This window comes from Pleurodeles waltl, chromosome 10 (genome assembly GCF_031143425.1).
Source record: "Pleurodeles waltl isolate 20211129_DDA chromosome 10, aPleWal1.hap1.20221129, whole genome shotgun sequence".
NCBI classification, from domain to species: Eukaryota; Metazoa; Chordata; class Amphibia; order Caudata; family Salamandridae; genus Pleurodeles; species Pleurodeles waltl.
In genome coordinates, this window is record NC_090449.1 from 842,894,640 (window position 1) to 842,913,516 (window position 18,877).

Here is an 18,877-nt window from a genome sequence, read left to right on the forward strand (position 1 = left end):
AGTTCAAGACTTCTGCATGGGGTGCTAGTTGGACAACTGGTCTAGTTGCTAAGGAGAGAGGGGTGCAGACGAAGGAGGTAATGCACATCACGTTAGAATGGTTAGCTAGGACCCTAGTCACGCCACAACATGTACTTCCAGTTCACTAAGTATGGAGGAGCAGGAGGGGTCCCGTTTGACGGTATTGTTTTTGTTACCGTTTCAGGTATTGCCAATAACCAAAGGTGCACTTCGAACACACAAGCATAGGACATAGCACTCAAACACTTGTAACACACATTTGACTTAGTTCCCCGGGGGGCCTCCAGGCGTAAGGCTGCGGCCCTGCCCACTTTAAAGTTCAGTCATGGATCATGAATGGGTTCCTAGATGTACGCAAAAGGAGGCAGTCCTGAGGGTGGCTTCGAGAATGGATGCAGAGATAGTTATGCTCCAGGAAACCCACCTCCTGGGCAATAGTTGATCCTTCCCAGCCTGCAGGGATATTCCCAAGTCTACCACACTGGCTTTAACAGGGGTTCCCAAGGCACTGCCATTTTAATTTGGAGAAGTACACCCCCTGGTGGTCACCAAGGTATGGCACAATAGCTTGGGTCGTTATGTAGCAGTATTGGGCACCTTACATGGCCTCCCCCCATTCTTGGTCTGGGTGTATGACCCTGCCTCCGCTTAAGGTGGGATTCTGGTCTACAATGGGGGGGACCTGGTAAGGGAGATGCCGGAGACTCCCTGGCTTCTAGAGATTGCAATGGGGTGAGTAATGTTTTGACCAATCCTCAATGGGTGTCGGGGGTGGTCGCGGACTAATGGTCCTCAATAGTTTCGTGCACAGCCTAAGCCTGGTTGATTTATGCAGAGCACATTACCCAGAGAAGAGTGGCTATACCTTCTATTTGGGGGCACATCAATCGTTCTCCCAATTGTACTACTTCTTTATGCACAGACAGGAGTGTCATAGGGTTCTAGATATCAGACACCTAGCTAGGGGCCTATCTGACCACTCACCGGTGGTGGTGGAACTGGCCTGGGGCCTGAAAAGGGCAAGAAGGGGCTGGTAATTGGATCGCTGGTACATTCAACAAGACGAATTTAGGGAAATGTGCCAGCATCAGTGTCAACAGTTCCTTGCTGACAACGGTGGCTCTGTATCCTCCTCAGACATGATGTGGGAGGCCCTGAAGGCCACAATTAGAGGCAACATTCTTAGCTACACTAAATGCCACAAGGAGAAAAGTAGGAAGATGGTCAAAGATCTAGGGGAGCGGATACTAGAACTACGGACTTGTCTTGCGCCATGGGGGCAGAAGTCCCTATTAAGAGACTCATTGCATACACAGACCTTGCTACGGCAGGAGCTCACATAGGAGGCGAAGGAGGCTTGGATGGCCACTTGCAGTAGAATCTACCAATGGGAAGATAAGGACAGTAAGACTCTGCATTGGCTCTGCATCCATGAGGAGCAACGGCCTCAGTGACCCAGCTGCTGCTAAGCGATGGGTCTCAAGTGACAGGGAGCAAGCCTATCACCTGAACCTTTGCGGTCTATCAGGAGTTGTACATCGCTGACCTGCACAGCGCCCAAGAGGATCTGCCCCAATTTGTGGTATATCTGCTGGTGCCTCACCTGTCTCCTGAAGAATGAGATTCCCTTGAGGCTGAAGTCACTTGAAATGAGCTCCGCGCTGCTCTGGCTCCGCTACAGTAGGGCAAGGTGCCTGGCCCTAACGAGTTCCTAGTGGGGATTTGGTGCCTGGTGTGGCCAGATTATTATAGGAGATGTTCCAGAAGGCTCTTGTTATGGGTGAAATATCTTCTGTTCATATAACAGCAGACATTGTGGTGATACCAAAGCCAAGTAAGGACAGCACACACTGCAGAAATTTTAGGCCACTCAGGAACAAATATAGAAGTGAAGATATGAGCCAAGATGTTGGCTCTCCGCCTTGAGAAAACTATTAACTGCCTGGTTTATCCAGACCAGATGGGGTTTATGCCCCACCAGGTCACTCAACACAACCCAAGACAGGTGCACAACGTGATTGTTCCAAGTGGAGCATAGAGCCCTCCTGTCCGTGGATTTTCAAAAGCCCTTCTACTTAGTGGACTGAACTTACTTACGAGTGGGGTTTGGCCTGACGTTTATTGGTTACATCCGTCTCTTATACACCAATCTTAAGGCCAGAGTGCGAGCGGAGGGGGGGGGTGATCTCCGACTGGTTCTTGGTGCTGCGGGGCACTCAAAAAGGGGTGCCCTTCATCACCCCTATGATTGAGCCCTTAACAGCCTGGGCGAGAGTAGAAGCTTTATTCAGGGGCTTCCAATGATATGACTAGGTGTACCTCTACGCAGACATCCTTTTGTTTCTAGGAGACCTGGAGAGCTGAAAATTCTACACATCTTAGGTACCTACTCCGGTATTTTGATCAACCATCACAAATCAGCGATCAATCCCATAGCCACAAGGCCTGTGGATATGCAGTGGGCGTTGGGATTCCAGTTCTTCCTTCTAGGTTCAGGTACTTGAGGGTTTACGTCACAGGGGACCCACACCGCTCTTATGTTGGGAACTTGGTGCCGCAACTGGAGGGCAAGATGTGCAACCTTATGTTTTGGACCAACCACCCGTAGTCTTTGCTGGGACGACCTGCCATTTTAAAAATGGTCTCTATCGTATCTAGGTTTATAATGTATGTATAATGAGGCTTTTTATCTTTAAAATACTATGCCTTTGTCTCTGTGTTCTAGAATGTTGGAAGTTCCATGACAGTTGGGTTCCCTTGAGAGTTGCCTGCAGACTGGAAGGGAGCACCAACTGCAGTCATGCTCCCCGTTAATAAATTCTATATATTAATCCTGTATGCCATTGTGAGTGATTTATACTACAAGATTTGGCAATGAGGCCAGGCCACCAGGACATCGCTTGGGGGACTATGTAGATTATTGGTGAAAGGATACCTAAGTGTGTGAAGAAAACCAGTAACCTAGAAGTGGAACATTTTACGGATACCAGTAGCCACGATAACAGTGAAATATAAAATATTTGAAAGTGTGGTGGGAGGAGAAACTGACTTTGGATGTGAATACATTACCAGAAGAAACTTTACACGTATCTCTATTTCCAGCACTACCCGTTACTGACTTGGATGCGTGTCTATTGCAGGTTTCAAAGTAACTGAGAGCCGAGCTCTTTACTTGAGCAAGGGTAGGTGAGCAGCATTCCTTGGAGAATTGTGTTATATCGCCAGTAGAGATAAGTGTACGGTGTTGAACGTTCCCAAATGGATATGCTGGGAAAACAAGCCCTGCTCACCCTGAAAAACAGACACAAGGCGATGCATAGGCAGCCAGCTCAAATGGTTGGGATGCAGATAATGTACACAGGGTTATCGTGTTGTGGAGAAAATAAACATGACTTCTTTCCTCACTTTCACCTCAGAGCAATGGAGGAGACATTGTGTCCGGACACAAACAAGAGCTACTCCAGCAAGTCAAGCTAAAAGAATACATCAGTGACAGTGCCCATTGTTTTATAATATACATTGTTGTCACCTTTTACAGCAGTGATAGGCAGAACTTTTTCAAGGGAATAACACCTATAGGAGTGCCCAACAAACATTTGTTATCAAGTATTAGATTGAAATGGATGCACCAGTCCTTTCTTCATTGTTTAACCAACCTGAATGGGAGGAATGGGTTGAAATATCTGAAAACTATATTAAAGCCCTAGATGGGAAGGGGGAAAATGGTGGGGGGCGGCATCTAGAAAAAAGGCCTGGTCACTAAGTAAATTGGGAAAGGAAGGCCAACATGCCTTCAAGTACTTGCCACTAGCAGTGGGCAATGATGGCAAACCTGTTGCTAATGTATACCTAGAGGGTAAAGCTAGACTCAAGAAACAATTCACTAAGGAAGTGTCGACATCAATTTTAAACTCAACCACAAAAAGTAGATGAAACAATAGACCACTTTGTGACAAGATAGCGGGAATTATAATTTAGGGGTCAGTTTGGGGCCACTGTGGATGAGAAGACCCGTGACTAGCTGATAGATAGTACAGTGTAGAAATAAAAAAAAGAATAAAAAAAATAAAAAATAAAAATTAAAAATTAAAAAAAATGCAAAAGAGGCTGAGAGCAGGGAAAATCCTAATGTTACATGATGCTATTAAGACAGCGAAAGTAGTTGAACAATCTAATCGTTGAATGAGGGAACTGGAAAAAAAAAATTATATATATATACATATACACACACACCCCAACAAAACTGGCTTTCCTTCAAAGCCATAAAGGGGCACTCTCCAGGTTGCAGCTAAGTTCATTTCCCCAGCATGACGCGTTTCAGCTAAATGCCTTTCTCAAATGCCAGCAAAATAAAGACACACTCGTATTTGGCTATATCATATATATATATATATATATATATATATATATATATATATATATAGCAGTGCCAATGTGACGTATTCGGCAAGAAGAAATGGAAGTACTTAGAATGAAAAAGGGTACACAAGTAATGTAAAACAAGCACTGGCAATGCCAATAGGTCTCGCATTTGCCAGAGTTAGAGCTATTGCCTTTATCCATGTGTTATAGATTGGAGTGGATGTAAGTTGTGTGGAGTGGTATTATGTAGGTTGAATTGTTATTCATGGAATTGTGTGGCGTGGAGTGATGTGTGTAGTGGAATTATGTGGCATGGTGTGCAGTGGAATTATATGGATAGTAATTATTTCGTTTTGAGTGTACGGGAACTAGGTGGAGTGGGACTGTAATTATGTGGAATGGTATTGTGTTATGATATGTTGTGGAGTTTAATTATGCGGTGTGCTGTTTAATTTTGTGGCATGGTGTGGTATTCTGTGGTGTGGATTGTATGTATGTGGTGTGTTGTGTAAATGTTTTGTTGAGTTGGATTGAATTATGTGGTTTGTTGCTGAATTATGTAGTGTGGGGTGGAAATTTGTAGAGTGGAATTGTGTGGCGTTGAGTGAAATTATGCTGATTGGAATTATGAGCAATGATACGGAGTGTATTTATGTAGATTGTTGCTATGTGGCAGTTGTCAGTGCCCTAAAGTGGAGTGTGAGGAGTAGAGTGCTATAGACTGGATTTGTTGGAGTAGAGTGGAATAGAGTGTCAGAGCTGAGTAGAGGGGAACAGAGTTCAGTGTCAGAGAGTGCCAAAGAGTGCAGTGTCGTAGAATGGAGTGGGGTGGAATAGGGTGAGGTGGGTTGGAGTGGATTGAGGTAGTGGGTGGATTGGTTTGAGGGGGTTGGATTGGAGTGGGTGGACTGGATCGGATTGAAGTGGGGTGGATTTGATGGGGGTGGACTGAATTGAAGTGGGGTGCCTTGGACTGGACTGAGTCGGGTGAACTGGACTGGATTGAGTGGGGTGGACTGAACTTGGGTGGGGGGTGGATAAAATTGGGTTAGAGTGAGGTGGACTGGAAGATAGTGGGGTAATTGAACTTCAGTGGGGTGGCTTGGATTGGGGTATATTGGATGTGGCTGGATTGTGGGGAGGTGGATTGGAGTGGGGCAGATTGTTTTGGATTGGAGTGGTGCTGATTGGCAAACATGCACACTCAGTGCCTGGGTCAATCTAAGTAAACACCACAAAACGACGGTAAAAGGAGAGAGGGGAATCCATGTGTCAAAAGAAAGTATTACCGGCTCACCATAGCAAACGTCACAAATGTTACTTTTTGTAACAAAATTCAATATTTATCTTTGGGTTTCTAAGTTTAAGGCCAATATATAATTGTTGTTCGGATCAATTTCTTTCAGGGGACTTTAATAATAAAGTAGAACTAGTTAGGTCATGGATGGCAAGCGGCACCATGTCACATAACTCCCTTGGCTAGTCTTGCCTTCTTAGCCAACAACACTTAACATGCATGTGCTTTAGAGCCGATGCTTAAAACGGATCTTTGCTGTTGCTGTGAAAGTACATATCCAATGCAAACTAATGAACTAAAAATGTTAGGACCTGCTGTAATAGTCCCAAATACCACATGACAATTTCGCTGATCTATCACAGAAGCAATTGTGTGTTTTTATTGTCTTAAGACTAAATTAAAGCTAAACTGTTCATGTTCCTAGTCTGTGCCATTTCATAAAGGGAGCAAGCCATGAACCAGGTTGTTATACAGTAGCTCTGTTTTACCAAAGTCAGACTTGCAGACTTCTCCCCGCTTCACCTGCATATGTTCTCTGACTATAGTCAGAGATTTTGTTTCTGCATTGAGCTCCAGTGACTGAACTGAAGCAGCTCTGATGACTTGCAACACTACACCAATGAACTAGCAGGGCACCAGGGAAAATGAGTGAGCGCCATGCCACATCATGATCAAATGTGGAAAAGACATATTTAGCATCCCTAGTATCTGTGGCGTCAGAAAACAGCATCAGATCAAAGGGTACCTCAGACTCTAATGTAGCAAGACACATATTTCACGTTTAACTAGCCTTTTAATACACTTAGGTTTATAAAGTTCTTCCTAACGAACAGTATTAAAAGAGGGAAGCGAGAGCGTGGCAGTTAGAGAAGTTCTATTCGACAAGGTGAAATGCATATTTAGTGTTTCAACTGGAGCCATTGTTTTCTTTTTTAATTGCATGTATGCTCCTAGTGACTGTGCCAAAACTGGAAGTGTAAGAATGTGGCACGAGTTCCAGTTCATGTATGCATGTTAGACCTCTGGCTCTGTAGCAAACATTAGTAATGTTGCGCTGCAAAATGCACAACAGCGCTAACATTTTGTGGTAGGGAAGATAGGCCAAAATACTATACTCTCATTTCCTTCGTGGTCAGAAGGTTGCTTACTGTTTCACTCAAAATTTAACAAATTGTCCCTGCCCAACATTAAAAAAAACACTCTTATTCACACTCACAACCCTAAATCCATTCACTTCAGCTCTCCTTCTCCCTCCTATGGTATTGCTGCTGTCACTTCCGAATCGCTTTCACTTCCTGTAACATCACAAGGCACCCTCAGGACAGCCGCAGTTGTCTCCTACTGCCATCTTGCATGCGGCAAGCAAGAAAGAGCAGACAAACTACAGCCGGCTTTGCAAATAAAACAAGCTGAATGGAGTGAGCTCTGTGACTGAAAGGAACTCCTCAGGAAAATAAAGCTAGTAAGTATACTGTGTTACAACTAATCACTTGTTTTAAACATGTTTATGTAACATGCTCACTGAAGACCACCTCAGTGCACACAAACACAGTAATACTACATGCATAATTTATTTTGGAACAGCGATTAAATAAAAATATATAAAATTAATAGGTTGAACGTCAGACTCAGCCCCCCCTTTTTGCATCACACCTTGACCCTCAATTCATTTACAACGACCCAAAAAACAAGGATTTCTTAAACGGACTTTGAAACGTGACAGCGGCAGAAGAGTTGAGCAGTTTTGATAGCTCATAACATTTCTTGCACACTTTCTCAGCCAGCGGTAAACAAAGTTTTCAGTTTAGCTGTGTTGTAATCGTATTTATATAGCGCTTACTACCCCTGACGAGGCGTTGAAACGCTTTTCGGCGAGTAGCACGATACTCTGGAACCCAACAAGAATTAGAATCGGGAAATAATGAGTACAGTTTTAGTATTATTATTAGGAGTTCATTTGAGCTGCGGATATGAGAGTTTGTTAGTTAGATTGACTGGAGTAATGGAGGGGTGGAGGAGGAAAGAAATCCAGAAGTGTTTATTGGGAGTATATCCTTAATTTACTCAACCCAAAGGCTTGGGATGAGTAAAGGTGGATGAAGGAGGGAAGAGTATGTGGAAGGGTTAGGGAGAGCATAGTAGCAGGGTGAGATAAATGCATGAGAATTTAGTAGGGTTGTGTGGGAGGTCACGGTAGTAGAGTGAGGTTTGGTTAGTTAGATGTGGAAGCGGAGGGAAGAGTTTAGGCAGAGTTATTTAGGAGATGAAAGTAGTAGAAAGGATTTGGGATGAGTCAGAGTGAGAACGGAGGATAGTTTGATAGAGATGACATGATGATGATGGGTAGATAAGTGTGATAAGATGAGAGCAGGAATTCATAGATATCTAGTATAACAAACCCACCCAGGAGCCAAGCAATGACCCACGAACATGCCAAACACAGAAACAATATATATATATATACACATACACACACACACACACACACACACAATACATAATTAGAACCATGGGTAAAATATACTTAGTCAAACAGATTTAAAGAGTGTGTGTTTATTTTATTGTTATGACATAGTAGCGATACATATTTTCTAAAGAAACTATACATAACTAGAAATATACACATAATCTGAAAAAAATATCTAGCAACATAGGCATATGCAGTTCATAGTTGTTTGAATATGGTGGTTGTGAAGGAAAGAGCCAACTCTTGAGTAGTTTTCTGAAGAAAATAAAGTTATCTGTGGCTCTTATAGTTGGGGGTAATGAATTCCATAGTTTGGCTGCTAGAACGGAGAAGGATGTACCACCTATAGTCTTTTTCTTGTATGGTGGTGTTCTAAGGCGGTGCCAATCTTGAGCGGAGGTTTCTTTGTTGGATGTATTTGGTTATTTTGTTTCTGATAAAAAGCAGTCATGTTCCATGTATAGCTTTGTGGGTGATACAAAGCAGTTTGAAAGTGCATTTACAAGTAATAGTAGCCTGGCTGCGGAATTCTGGATACGTTGTAGTTTTTTCATAACAGATAGAGATGATCCATGGTAGAGGCCATTGGCATAATCCAGTTTGGATAGTACAAGCGAGATAGTAGCTTGCACCTTGTGTGGAAATCCGAGGTGGGGGAAGATGCGTTGTAAAGTCTTCAAGGTGATGAAGCTTGTTCGTGCTAATTTGTCCACTTGGGCATTCATAGTTAACTTGGAATCCATGGCGATTCCTAGGTTGTTAACTTCCTTGGATAATTGAGGAGGTGGTCCGAGATAGTCAGGCCAGACGCACAGAGGGTCATAACTTTTCCAGTCACCACATATGAGTATTTCTGTTTTGGAGGTATTTAGTTTGAGATGGCTCCAGGTCATCCACTGATCAAGGGCTCTGAGGCAACTGAAGATTTGTGAGTTTTCAATGTTTTTGGGGCATTCTAATTTAAGTAATATTTGTGTGTCATCTGCATAGTTGTAGCATGTGAGATGGAAATCATTGTTCAGTTCTGGTAAAGATATCATGTAGATGTTGAAAAGCAAAGGTGAGATGATTGACCCCTGCTTTTGTGAGGTAGGGTTCGGACGAGACGGGGGCGAGTGTATGATATTCGATCTTTTTTGAAGATAGGAAGTAATCCAGTCGAGAGCAATCCCTTGTATGCCGGCTTCGTGGAGTCTTTGAATTAGGGTGTCATGGTCAACCATATCAAAGGCAGCTGAGAGGTCCAAGAGAAGTAGTGCAGCAACTCCATTTCGGTTAACTGGGTTTTTAAGATCATCCCTGAATTGCTATGAGTGCCGATTCAGTGCTTCTTCCTGGGCGGATTCCAGTTTTGAAGTCTGAAAGTATAGAATTGTCTTCAATTAATTGTGACATCTGGGCGAAAGCTGCTCTTTCTATCAATTTGCCCAGGAAAGGTCCATTTGTGATTGGTCTGTAGTTGTTGGGGGTCTTGCGGGTCTAGGTTTGTTTTCTTTAATAAAGGTCGTATGTATGCCTTTTTCACGTCTACAGGAAAAGTTCCTGAAGTTAAAGAATTGTTGATGATTCTTCTTACAGGTGTGGCAGCAGAAGTAGATAGAAGAATGCTCTTGAAGATTTGTGATGGGCAAGGCTCAGAAGGGCAACCAGAAGGTCTGCTTGCTTTGACCAAATCCATAAATTCATCCTGGGATATTTGTTTGAAGGACTGTAGAGATTGGGTTGGTTTATTCCTAGAGGGTATTTTCGGAAAGGGGTTGGTGCTGATGGTTTTCTTCTGTTTTAAATAGGAGTCCAATGTGTCTGCCTTGGTTGTGTAGTGAGTTGCCAATTTGTTTGTGAAATCTTGCGTAGTGGAATGACTTCCTTCCATGCATGTAGGTTTTCGAAATTCATTGAGAATTTTATAAAATTCCTTGGTTGTAGATTGAGCATTTTGAATTCTGTCCGAGTAGTACCTTTTTTTAGCTTTTTTGATTGATGATTTGTATATCCTGTTAAGTTTGTGTAGCTGCAGTTTGCCTTGACTGTTGTTTGTTTTGAGCCAGGTCCGCTGCAACTTTCCGATTTGTTGCTTTATCTTTTTAAGTTCTGTGTTTCTCCAAGGTGTTGGTTTTCTTTTGTTGTGTTTAGTTTTTCTGAGAGGTTGTAAATGGGTTCGTTATCTGACGTATGTAAGATATTGGAAGAATGCGACAGGCACTGCTATTTGAGGTAATAGTAACTGTTTTATTTATATCTTGGCCAGTCCTCTCTTGTTCCTCTTCACAAGATCAGCCCTAATTTCTATTTCCTCAAAGCCCCTTTTCTTTTCCCTTTCCAGGCTCTGGTGGTGTCTTGGCTCAGTCTTGAGGCGGTCGGGTTTCCCGTCCTCCGGTCGCCCGTATTCCCCAAAAGAAAATAAAAATAAAAATAAAAATAATCAGGTAAGTGAAAATGAAGTAGGGCTAAGGTAAGGAATCAGATAGGGGTTAGTAGGGGTTGTGAAATAGATAGGGGCGGCGGTGCTGGTTGTGGTGGGTTTCTCTATTTAGTTATTGTGCCTTCTCTCCCCCTTTAGTCCCAGACAACCCCTTCTCTCCTTTCTAGGGTTCCTCGGGAGGTGTCCCAGTCCGTGGGTTAAGTAAACGGGTTTCCCCTCTCTTTGCAGGTTTATGCCCTTCTTTTAAAAAGTCCTCCCCGTCCTCCCTTTTCTCCCCCCACCTCCCTCTTTTCCCTGCGAGCCAACCTGACAGAGTCTGCCAGGCAGGGTATAGTCGTACCTGGGAGGGCCACGTCCCTCCAGGGGCGCGGCCGGCACGTAGGTGGTCCCCCGATTTCTCTTCGGTCGGGTTGGGGGTCGCCCACTGGTTCTCCTTTTCCTCGAGGCGTCCCGACTTCCGGGTCTCTCCCTCCGTCTCGATTACTTTGCTGGCGGTGTCTTCCTCTCCCTCCAGCTCCTGGGTGATGGTGGTTTCCTCTCCTCGGCTTCTCCGCGTTCTCGGCTCCTCCTTTTCCTCCGACCTCTCTCTCCGTCCGTCTTCTCTTTTCCTCTTTATGACGCCCTCAGCGTCATACGTCATTATAGGGGAATCCTCTTCCGTGCCCCGGGGGTATCGGTTTTCTTCCCCGACGGGAGCTTCGGACCCGGGATCGGCACCTCGCCCGTTACAGAGGTATTAGGCTATCAAAAGCTTCCTGTAGCCACTCAAAGTTTTGGCACAGAATTAACTGTATCTAGATATGTGTTGGCTGTTAGTTGTGTTTCTAAGTCATCCAAATTGAGTTTGCTCCAGGGTCGATAGGTGTATGTATGTAAGTAGTTGTGGGGTGTGTTGATTTGTGGAGTTGTATGTCGGAATGTTATCAAATGGTGGTCTGACCAAGTGATTGGCGTGATGCTATGAATAGTAACTAGTTCAGGCTTAGCAAAAATGACATCTAGGATGTGACCAGCGATGTGTGTGGGATTGTGTACAATCTGATGTAGGTTCAATGCAACTAGGCCAGTGATGACAGCTTTTGGATGGGGCATATTGGGTTTGTCAAACCAAATGTTTAGATCCCCAAGAATGCATAGGTTGGAGTATAGTGTAATAAGGTTTGAGACTGTGTCTAGAAAAGCATCTGGAAATGTGGAGTTGTTAGGTGGAGGTCTGTAAAGGAGGAGAAAGTTACAGGAGGAAGTTGGAGTAGGGTGGCATCTGGTAAGGAGGGCTTCACAACCTTGTATGGAGATGTTGTCTGTTTTAATGAGGTTCAATGCCTGTTTGAATATAATAGCTAGTCCACCTCCTCTCTTGCCTATACGGTTTTGTGTGATGGTTTGATAGCCTGGAGGAACGGCTTCATGCAACACTGGGGCCATGTCATCTCCCAACCAGGATTCAGTTATGAATAGTAAGTCAGGTTGTGCGTTTATGAGCAGGTCGTAGATGTGGTGCTTGTTTTTTTTTTAGAGTGATCTGTGTGTGAATAACGAAGTGTGCATGCATGCATGCATGCAAGACACCTTAAACATAAAGAAAGTATATTTCAATTAAAGCTTTGTCAAAACACTTGACACATAAATCATTTTTAAGTTTGACAGAAATACATTTCACTATGCAATGAAAAGTTTCAGAAAGAATTCACAATAAAGACTAGCGCCCCTTAAAGGGCACATTTTATTTTAGAAGCCGTACACCTTTGGTCTGAGGAACAGGATCGTTTGCAGCTTCATCTGAAGCTATAGCTACAGCAGTGCGCAGCTTTTGGCAGCTCACGCACCTACGCCGGCCCTAGCAGACAATACTGCACGAATTTTAAAACCTGAATGCTGAGTCCATGCTCAGCGGCATACTACTGAGGTATGGCTACCAACTGTCCGTGTGCCCCTTCGAGCCCAGCGTCATATACAGGAGCCGTACATACGATACAGGCCAAGGGGTAGTCAGTGTAGAACCAGTTGTGGCTGGCGTGCTCTCAGTGCTGGCCGTAACCTCGAACGGGGCAAAATTGGATCCCGGTTGCAATACTGAAAATAAGCGTGGGCGCCGCGCTGAGCCAGGGAAACCACAGAACATAACACTTGAGGGAAGTGTTCGTAGACATTTTTTTTTTTTTTTTTAAAGTTCCGCAGCCAACAAATGAATTAAGACAAGTGGAAGGGTATAAGTACCTTAGCGCTGCTCCATGGGAGTAAACATTTGCCAAAAAGGAACTATTAACCAGTTACAAGCAATTATTTTTTAAAAGGACGCCAACAACAAATGGAAAGCAATAGGCGGACTGAAAGCCCACAAAGAGATAAAACATGTCTCGAAGACCGCGCAATCACTATCTAGGCTCGACCTAAAAAGGAGTGTTTAATAAGAGAAATAAAGAGAATACATTTAAGTGAACAGAATCAGTAAAAACAAACGGAAAAAAATGTATCAGGTGTGAGAGTGGTTTCCATACAGGAGATTCCAAAAATTGCTTTGCTGGTATGTGTAAAGCTGCTAACCACAAATATAAAGTAGCAACTGTACAAGCGAGTACAGAGAGTGAGGATACAGAAAGGATTCTGTGTGTAGGTAGTCAGGAAAGTCCAGCGAGGAGAACCAGACCCAAGGCAACTTTTACAATAAGGGGAGAGACTGTTCAGCTTATGGTGGATTCAGGGTCATTTAATACAATACCTAAAGAGATGTTTATGCTACATTGGCCACAAGTATGTTTACTTCCCAAAGATATTAACACAGGAGGATATTAGGGGGGAAAGATAGATTTGTTGGGCTACATGTTAACTGAGATAAGTTTTCAAGACAGGCAAGTGAAGGGGAAGGTTTACGTAGCAAAAGAAGTACCTCCTATCATAGGCTGGGAGCAACAGTATGATTTACACCTAATCATCAATCTCAGAGAACCCAATCAGGCTACAGTGCTGGAAGACATCAGTGGTGGTGGAGATTGTGGAGGGATCAAGTAGAGTATTTTCAGAAGACCTGAACTCAAAATATATATGTTCATAAAATAATGATGAAACTCGGTGCAGTACCAGTTCAACGCAAGGTGCGTAAAGTTCCCACTGCTGCCAGGCAAGAGGTGAAACGGATGTTAGCGGAAATAGTAGAACAGGGAATATTTGAACCCATTGAGGCCTCTTGTTGGATTTCTCCAGTTGTGATAACAAGCAAATCAGATGGTAGTTTCCGTTTCTGTGTATGCTTACGCATCCTGAACCAAAACATTGTAGAGGTTAATTTACATTTTTCTTTTTTTAGTGTTAAACCAGCATCAGCAATTTTATCCAGCACTTTCTTGAGAACTATGTTGTGGCCCTTTTTAGTCTCCCCAAAAATTAAAATATCGTCCTGGAAACATACTACCCCTACTATACCTTTTAAGATCCGTTCAGTCATCTTCTGAAAAAACACCGGCCACCGACAAGAGGCCAAACCGCATTCTGGTGAATTGGAACACTCCCTCAGTTGTGATAAATGCCATGAGATGCTTCAACTTTCGATGTGATTTAATCTGGTGGTAGGCACTTCTTAAATCAAGTTTTAAAAAGAAAAACACACCCCCTTTTAAAGATAACACTAACTGATTGATATTCTGGAGATGGCAATTTTGTGTTGAAGTGGAATACATAGAATACACGCCGTCGACTTCAGGGGTTAGACCAAAGAAGGATCTCTTGCAGGCAATAAAGGAAGGCAACAATTCCAATGGACAAGGAACAATTTGTTAGGAATTTAGAATAAATAACAGAACATATCCAGTGAGACTCACTACTGATAATGGGACATAACTGACATCAGAAGAAATGACAAGATTTTTTAAGCTCTTATGGCATTTCACATTCTCGTACCTCATTTTATAACCCTGAAGCAAATGGCGTTTTGGAGAGGGCTGACCGCTTGGTGAAGGGAGCGATTCAGATGGCGGTGTACAGAAGAGGTGATGTAAAAAGTATGGTAAATGAATTTGTGTGGGCATATTGCACTACAGAGAATAGTGTTACGAAGGAAATTTTGTTGAAAGTGATGAGAGGACTGAAGGCTAACACAAAAATATCGCCTGCATAGATGAAGACTAACAGATCATAAAGAAAGAATAAATGAAGATTTGGACGACAGTGTGAGGAATAATGGGAACATAAAGGTGGGTGATTGAGTGAAGGTAAGACCAGGACGGATTGAAGGTTGTCTCACAAGGTTTCATGGTCCATACAGAGCGAGAAGTGTGCATGTGTTGTGTGTCACACTGAAAAATTGAGAACAATGGAATATGACATGGTGGCTTTGTAAAAGAGAGGACTGGCTGGTGAAATAAATGCCGGGGAGGGAGATTACGAAGAAAGCTTGGAGAGCTGCAGTGGTTTTATGATGATGGATGATAGTGAAGTGCTGGGGGGAAATGATCAGGATGTTAGGAATGGGAAGGGTGAAGGTTCACGGGAGGGCGTAGGATGCAAGATACTTGGACAAAGAATCCCACATATGAACCTAGAAGATTATGTTTGTGATAGACCATAATGAGGTGTTTTGTGCATTTTCTTTTAAATACATTTATAAAGGAAGGAAGATGTATTGTATCTAGTTTTATAATATACGTATGATAAGGTTTTGCATCTTTAAAATCCATTGTCCTTGTCTGTGTGTTCTAGAATGTTGATGTGCTGTGACACAGATGGCTTCTCTTGAGTCAGATGCCTGCTGGCAAGAGAGGAAGCACTGAGTGCAGTCAACCTCACAGTTAAAGAACTACACATTCATCCTGTATGCCATTGAGAGCGATTTATATTACAAGAGTCATTACTGCACCTCCTCTACCAACTGAAGAGCCACCCCTTCCCCAATCGACAAGACCTTCTTTATGAAGGTAAATGCGCACATTCAGAGGCTACTCTGAGGAGGACTGCCCCCACTGCCCTGGGGAAATGTTGCCGACCGATTTATTAGGGTGGTACAGCTACTCCAGATATCTTCTTGTACTACTGGGTGGCACATATGCTCAGTAAATGAATGGCGGTTCAAGGGGTTTGCAGATCCGGCATACACTCTCAAGGGATGGGTTATGGGTCATCAGAATCTCCCACACCTGCTCTATGGAAGCACCAGGCTGGCGACTCTCCCACCAGCCACACAGGTGGTGCTGGGGGCTTGGAATGTGGCCTGGAAGCCCATCGGCTGGGCTGACAGGTTGACGTTGGAGAACCCACCGTGGTGGGGTACCTGTCTCCAGAAAGTTGCAGCCATGCGTGGCTTCTCCACATGGGACTCCATTGGCATCTCAACACTCGGGGATGTTGTCCACAAGGGGATGTTAAATTCCTTCCAGGACCTGCAGGTGAAGTACGACCTGCTTCGAACACCGTTTTTTTTGTTGTATCTTCATCTCCACCATGTCCTTATGCCGATTACACAGGCAATAGCTGATAGTTCGGAATTCTCCCCACTGGTGGCTAAACCTCTAATGAATATTAGGGAGCACAAACTGTCCAACATATACAAGATGCAACTGAAAAACCTACAGAATCCCAAGGTGGTGGCGCAAAGGGCACGGGAGGGGGAAACCAGTGAGCTTGATGATGACGATTGGAGAGAGGCACTCCCAGATAGGGAGTAACAGACTCAGTTTAGACGCATACTATTGAAATTGCTCCACCACATATACTACAGTAGAGGTTGGTTCCATATTATGGGCCTGATCCCTGATGGGAGGTGTGGGGGACTCCCAGGGAACCCTGCCTCACACCTTCTGGCATTGAATTGTTCTCACTTTTGGGACAGAGTTCTGGGGCATTTGGAGGGAGTGCCGGGTTGGAAGATCCCGAGGGACCCCAGGCTTTTGGTCCTCCATGTATGAGATGATTTAGGCAGCACGAGATATCAGAGGCTGCTTCTTTACTTGGGCCTTATTATTGCTGAGCGAGATATAGCGAGGGCCTCGAAGGATGTGGCAGCCCTGTTTATAGAGAAATAGGTCAAGTGCTTGGACTTTTGCATGGGTCTGGAACGCCCAATCTATACGTCAAAAGGATGTCCCAAGAACTACTTTAAGATATTGTCAACACATCAGGGATGCACCCGCTGTAGGGGCGGGAGTGAGCTGTCCCTGGTGTGACACCCATTATTGCTCAGTCTCATAATTGGATATTGTTGCCATAATGCTTTGTAATAGTGCTCACAATGTTGTGTACCTTGCATATGATATGTGGAGCGCACAGATTACTACCATGGTTGTAAAATCAATAAAATGTTTTACAAAAAAATAAAAATGCATGTCTAAATAAACACTTGATTATACATGCCATGCAGTAAAAGAAACATTAGGAAATTGTAAGATTACTTTAAGGAGCATTGCAGTCTTATGCTACAATACTTGCTTTTGTACTCATCAAGTTAATAATATCAGTGATGAAGCACCAAATCAAGTACACGTATTTGTAATTCGTGAATGATATGTGCTATAAAACGTGGGGGTCGTTTTACATTCAGTAGTCTAGGGGTTTCGTGAGCAGATAATGGTGGTTTTAATGATTATATGGGATCTTCGGAAAGCGAGAGTGCAGCACAAAAATATGCAAAGCTACATATTAACACAAAGAAATGCCTAGAACAAAATTTCAAATAAATTTCACCAATTAAAAGCAACATGAAGGTTTTCCTCGCATAACGGGGTAATTAAGATTGCAAATGCTTCAAAATTGCAACATTTTAAAACAAATAGATGATCTTGGTTGGGACAACACGACAATTAGGCTTTTCACTATGGAACTAAAACATTATTCATTTATTTTGATGAATAGTTAATGGTTCCTTGCTCACCCTAGTCTAGGAGAATGCATTAGGTGCAGCCATAAAGTGTTTCCAAACAACCCTTTAATTTGCTAGTCGACTAGCTGAACATATCTACCCTTGTTTAGGAAGCAGGCATCCTATTGAAGGGGGAAGGGAATAAAAGGCGTTCCTACTTTCTTCTTTAGTTTTCAATCCTCATTTAACTGTATCTTTACTGATTTTGCATCATTTTTGAGTGTGCGCCAATGTGTTTACACTAGAACCCAATATATTTCCAAAGATGCAATGTTTTGTCTGGTTCATTTGCGGATGAGAATACAGCTTTCTACTCACGGCTTTCCTAAATGCAAAGCTATGGATCCGCACTTCAATGATTCAACAGAAAATGCATAACAGGAACAGTGTCGGCAACAGTATCCTCCTCTTCTGTGCTCGAAGCTGGTTGTGTTAGCAGCAGCACTCTTTCAGCAGGAGACCTAATGTATTTTGAGTTTGCATGAAAGGGGAATGAGGGCGTAAGGGGCAGTATCGGAGGAACAAACAGCGGAGAGAAGGCAGCTAAAGCATTAAGGGAAGATGGAATGGGACAAGAGATTTAGGGTAGTGTCTAGAACGCTCTCTTTCTCGCCGAGGGTCAGCAAGTATAAATAATATTCAGGAACAGGTTTTCTGAAAGAAAATTTGATAGGAACTATTCATGTACAATAAACAGAAAGTTTGACAACACTATTTGCTACAGTTCCTACTCAACTCAACCGCTTGTATTAACAGTTATCAGCCCTGGCGAACCAGCCGACCCTGCTGTTCGGTCCACACCTCATAAAATAGTTTCTATGCAAATGTCCCAGTTTGTGAACAACAAATCCGATGTTTCACCGCACCGGCATCAGATATCACAGTTACCATAATAGTTCAGCAGGTACAGAAACACCACCATTCTGTGAAGCATGTTGGTAATTACCTTGTGGGGGCTGCTGATACTGTCGGCCGCCGCCCCCTCCTCCTCCCCCAGCTCTGCCTCCTCCTCCGCGGCCTGGGTGCTCATTCCAACAGCGATCGCCGTACCGACACCTACCCTGTAAGAAAAAATTACACACCACCATGCCGCTTCCTAGATGAAAAGCAATCGAGCTTCCCCGCCTCTTTTCCCCAAATGCCTATGCTGACACAAGTCATCCATCCCTCTTTCGCATTGGTGTACCGATGAAAAGCTTGTGGCCTGCTTCTGATTGGCAGAAAATATGACCGGACCCCTTTGTGACACGAACATTTTCATTCGTCGAGAGGCCTTTAAACATTAACATGGAAAATGGCCTACTTGTCAACCAGGCGGCCATCTCTAACTAGTAAGCAAATATAACATCGACTCGCCAAAATAGGCATACTTAGTAAAAAAAAATAAAAAAAAAGTACTATCTACAATTTAAAAAAATATTGGAAACATTTTAATGTTATACTTTTCTATCTCCAGTACTGTAG

At 43.4% G+C, this 18,877-nt stretch overlaps 1 protein-coding gene across 1 annotated transcript in view; it reads right to left on the bottom strand.

Annotated features, from left to right (window-relative positions):
- Positions 1 to 18,621, bottom strand: part of NUP42 (nucleoporin 42) — a 207,733-nt gene extending 189,112 nt beyond the window's left edge. Inside the window, exon 1 of the mRNA XM_069211532.1 lies at positions 18,360 to 18,621. Within this exon, the coding sequence (XP_069067633.1) occupies positions 18,360 to 18,501 (142 nt within the window). The 5' untranslated portion in view covers positions 18,502 to 18,621. The remainder of the gene's footprint in view (positions 1 to 18,359) is intronic.
- Positions 18,622 to 18,877: the final 256 nt, after the last annotated feature.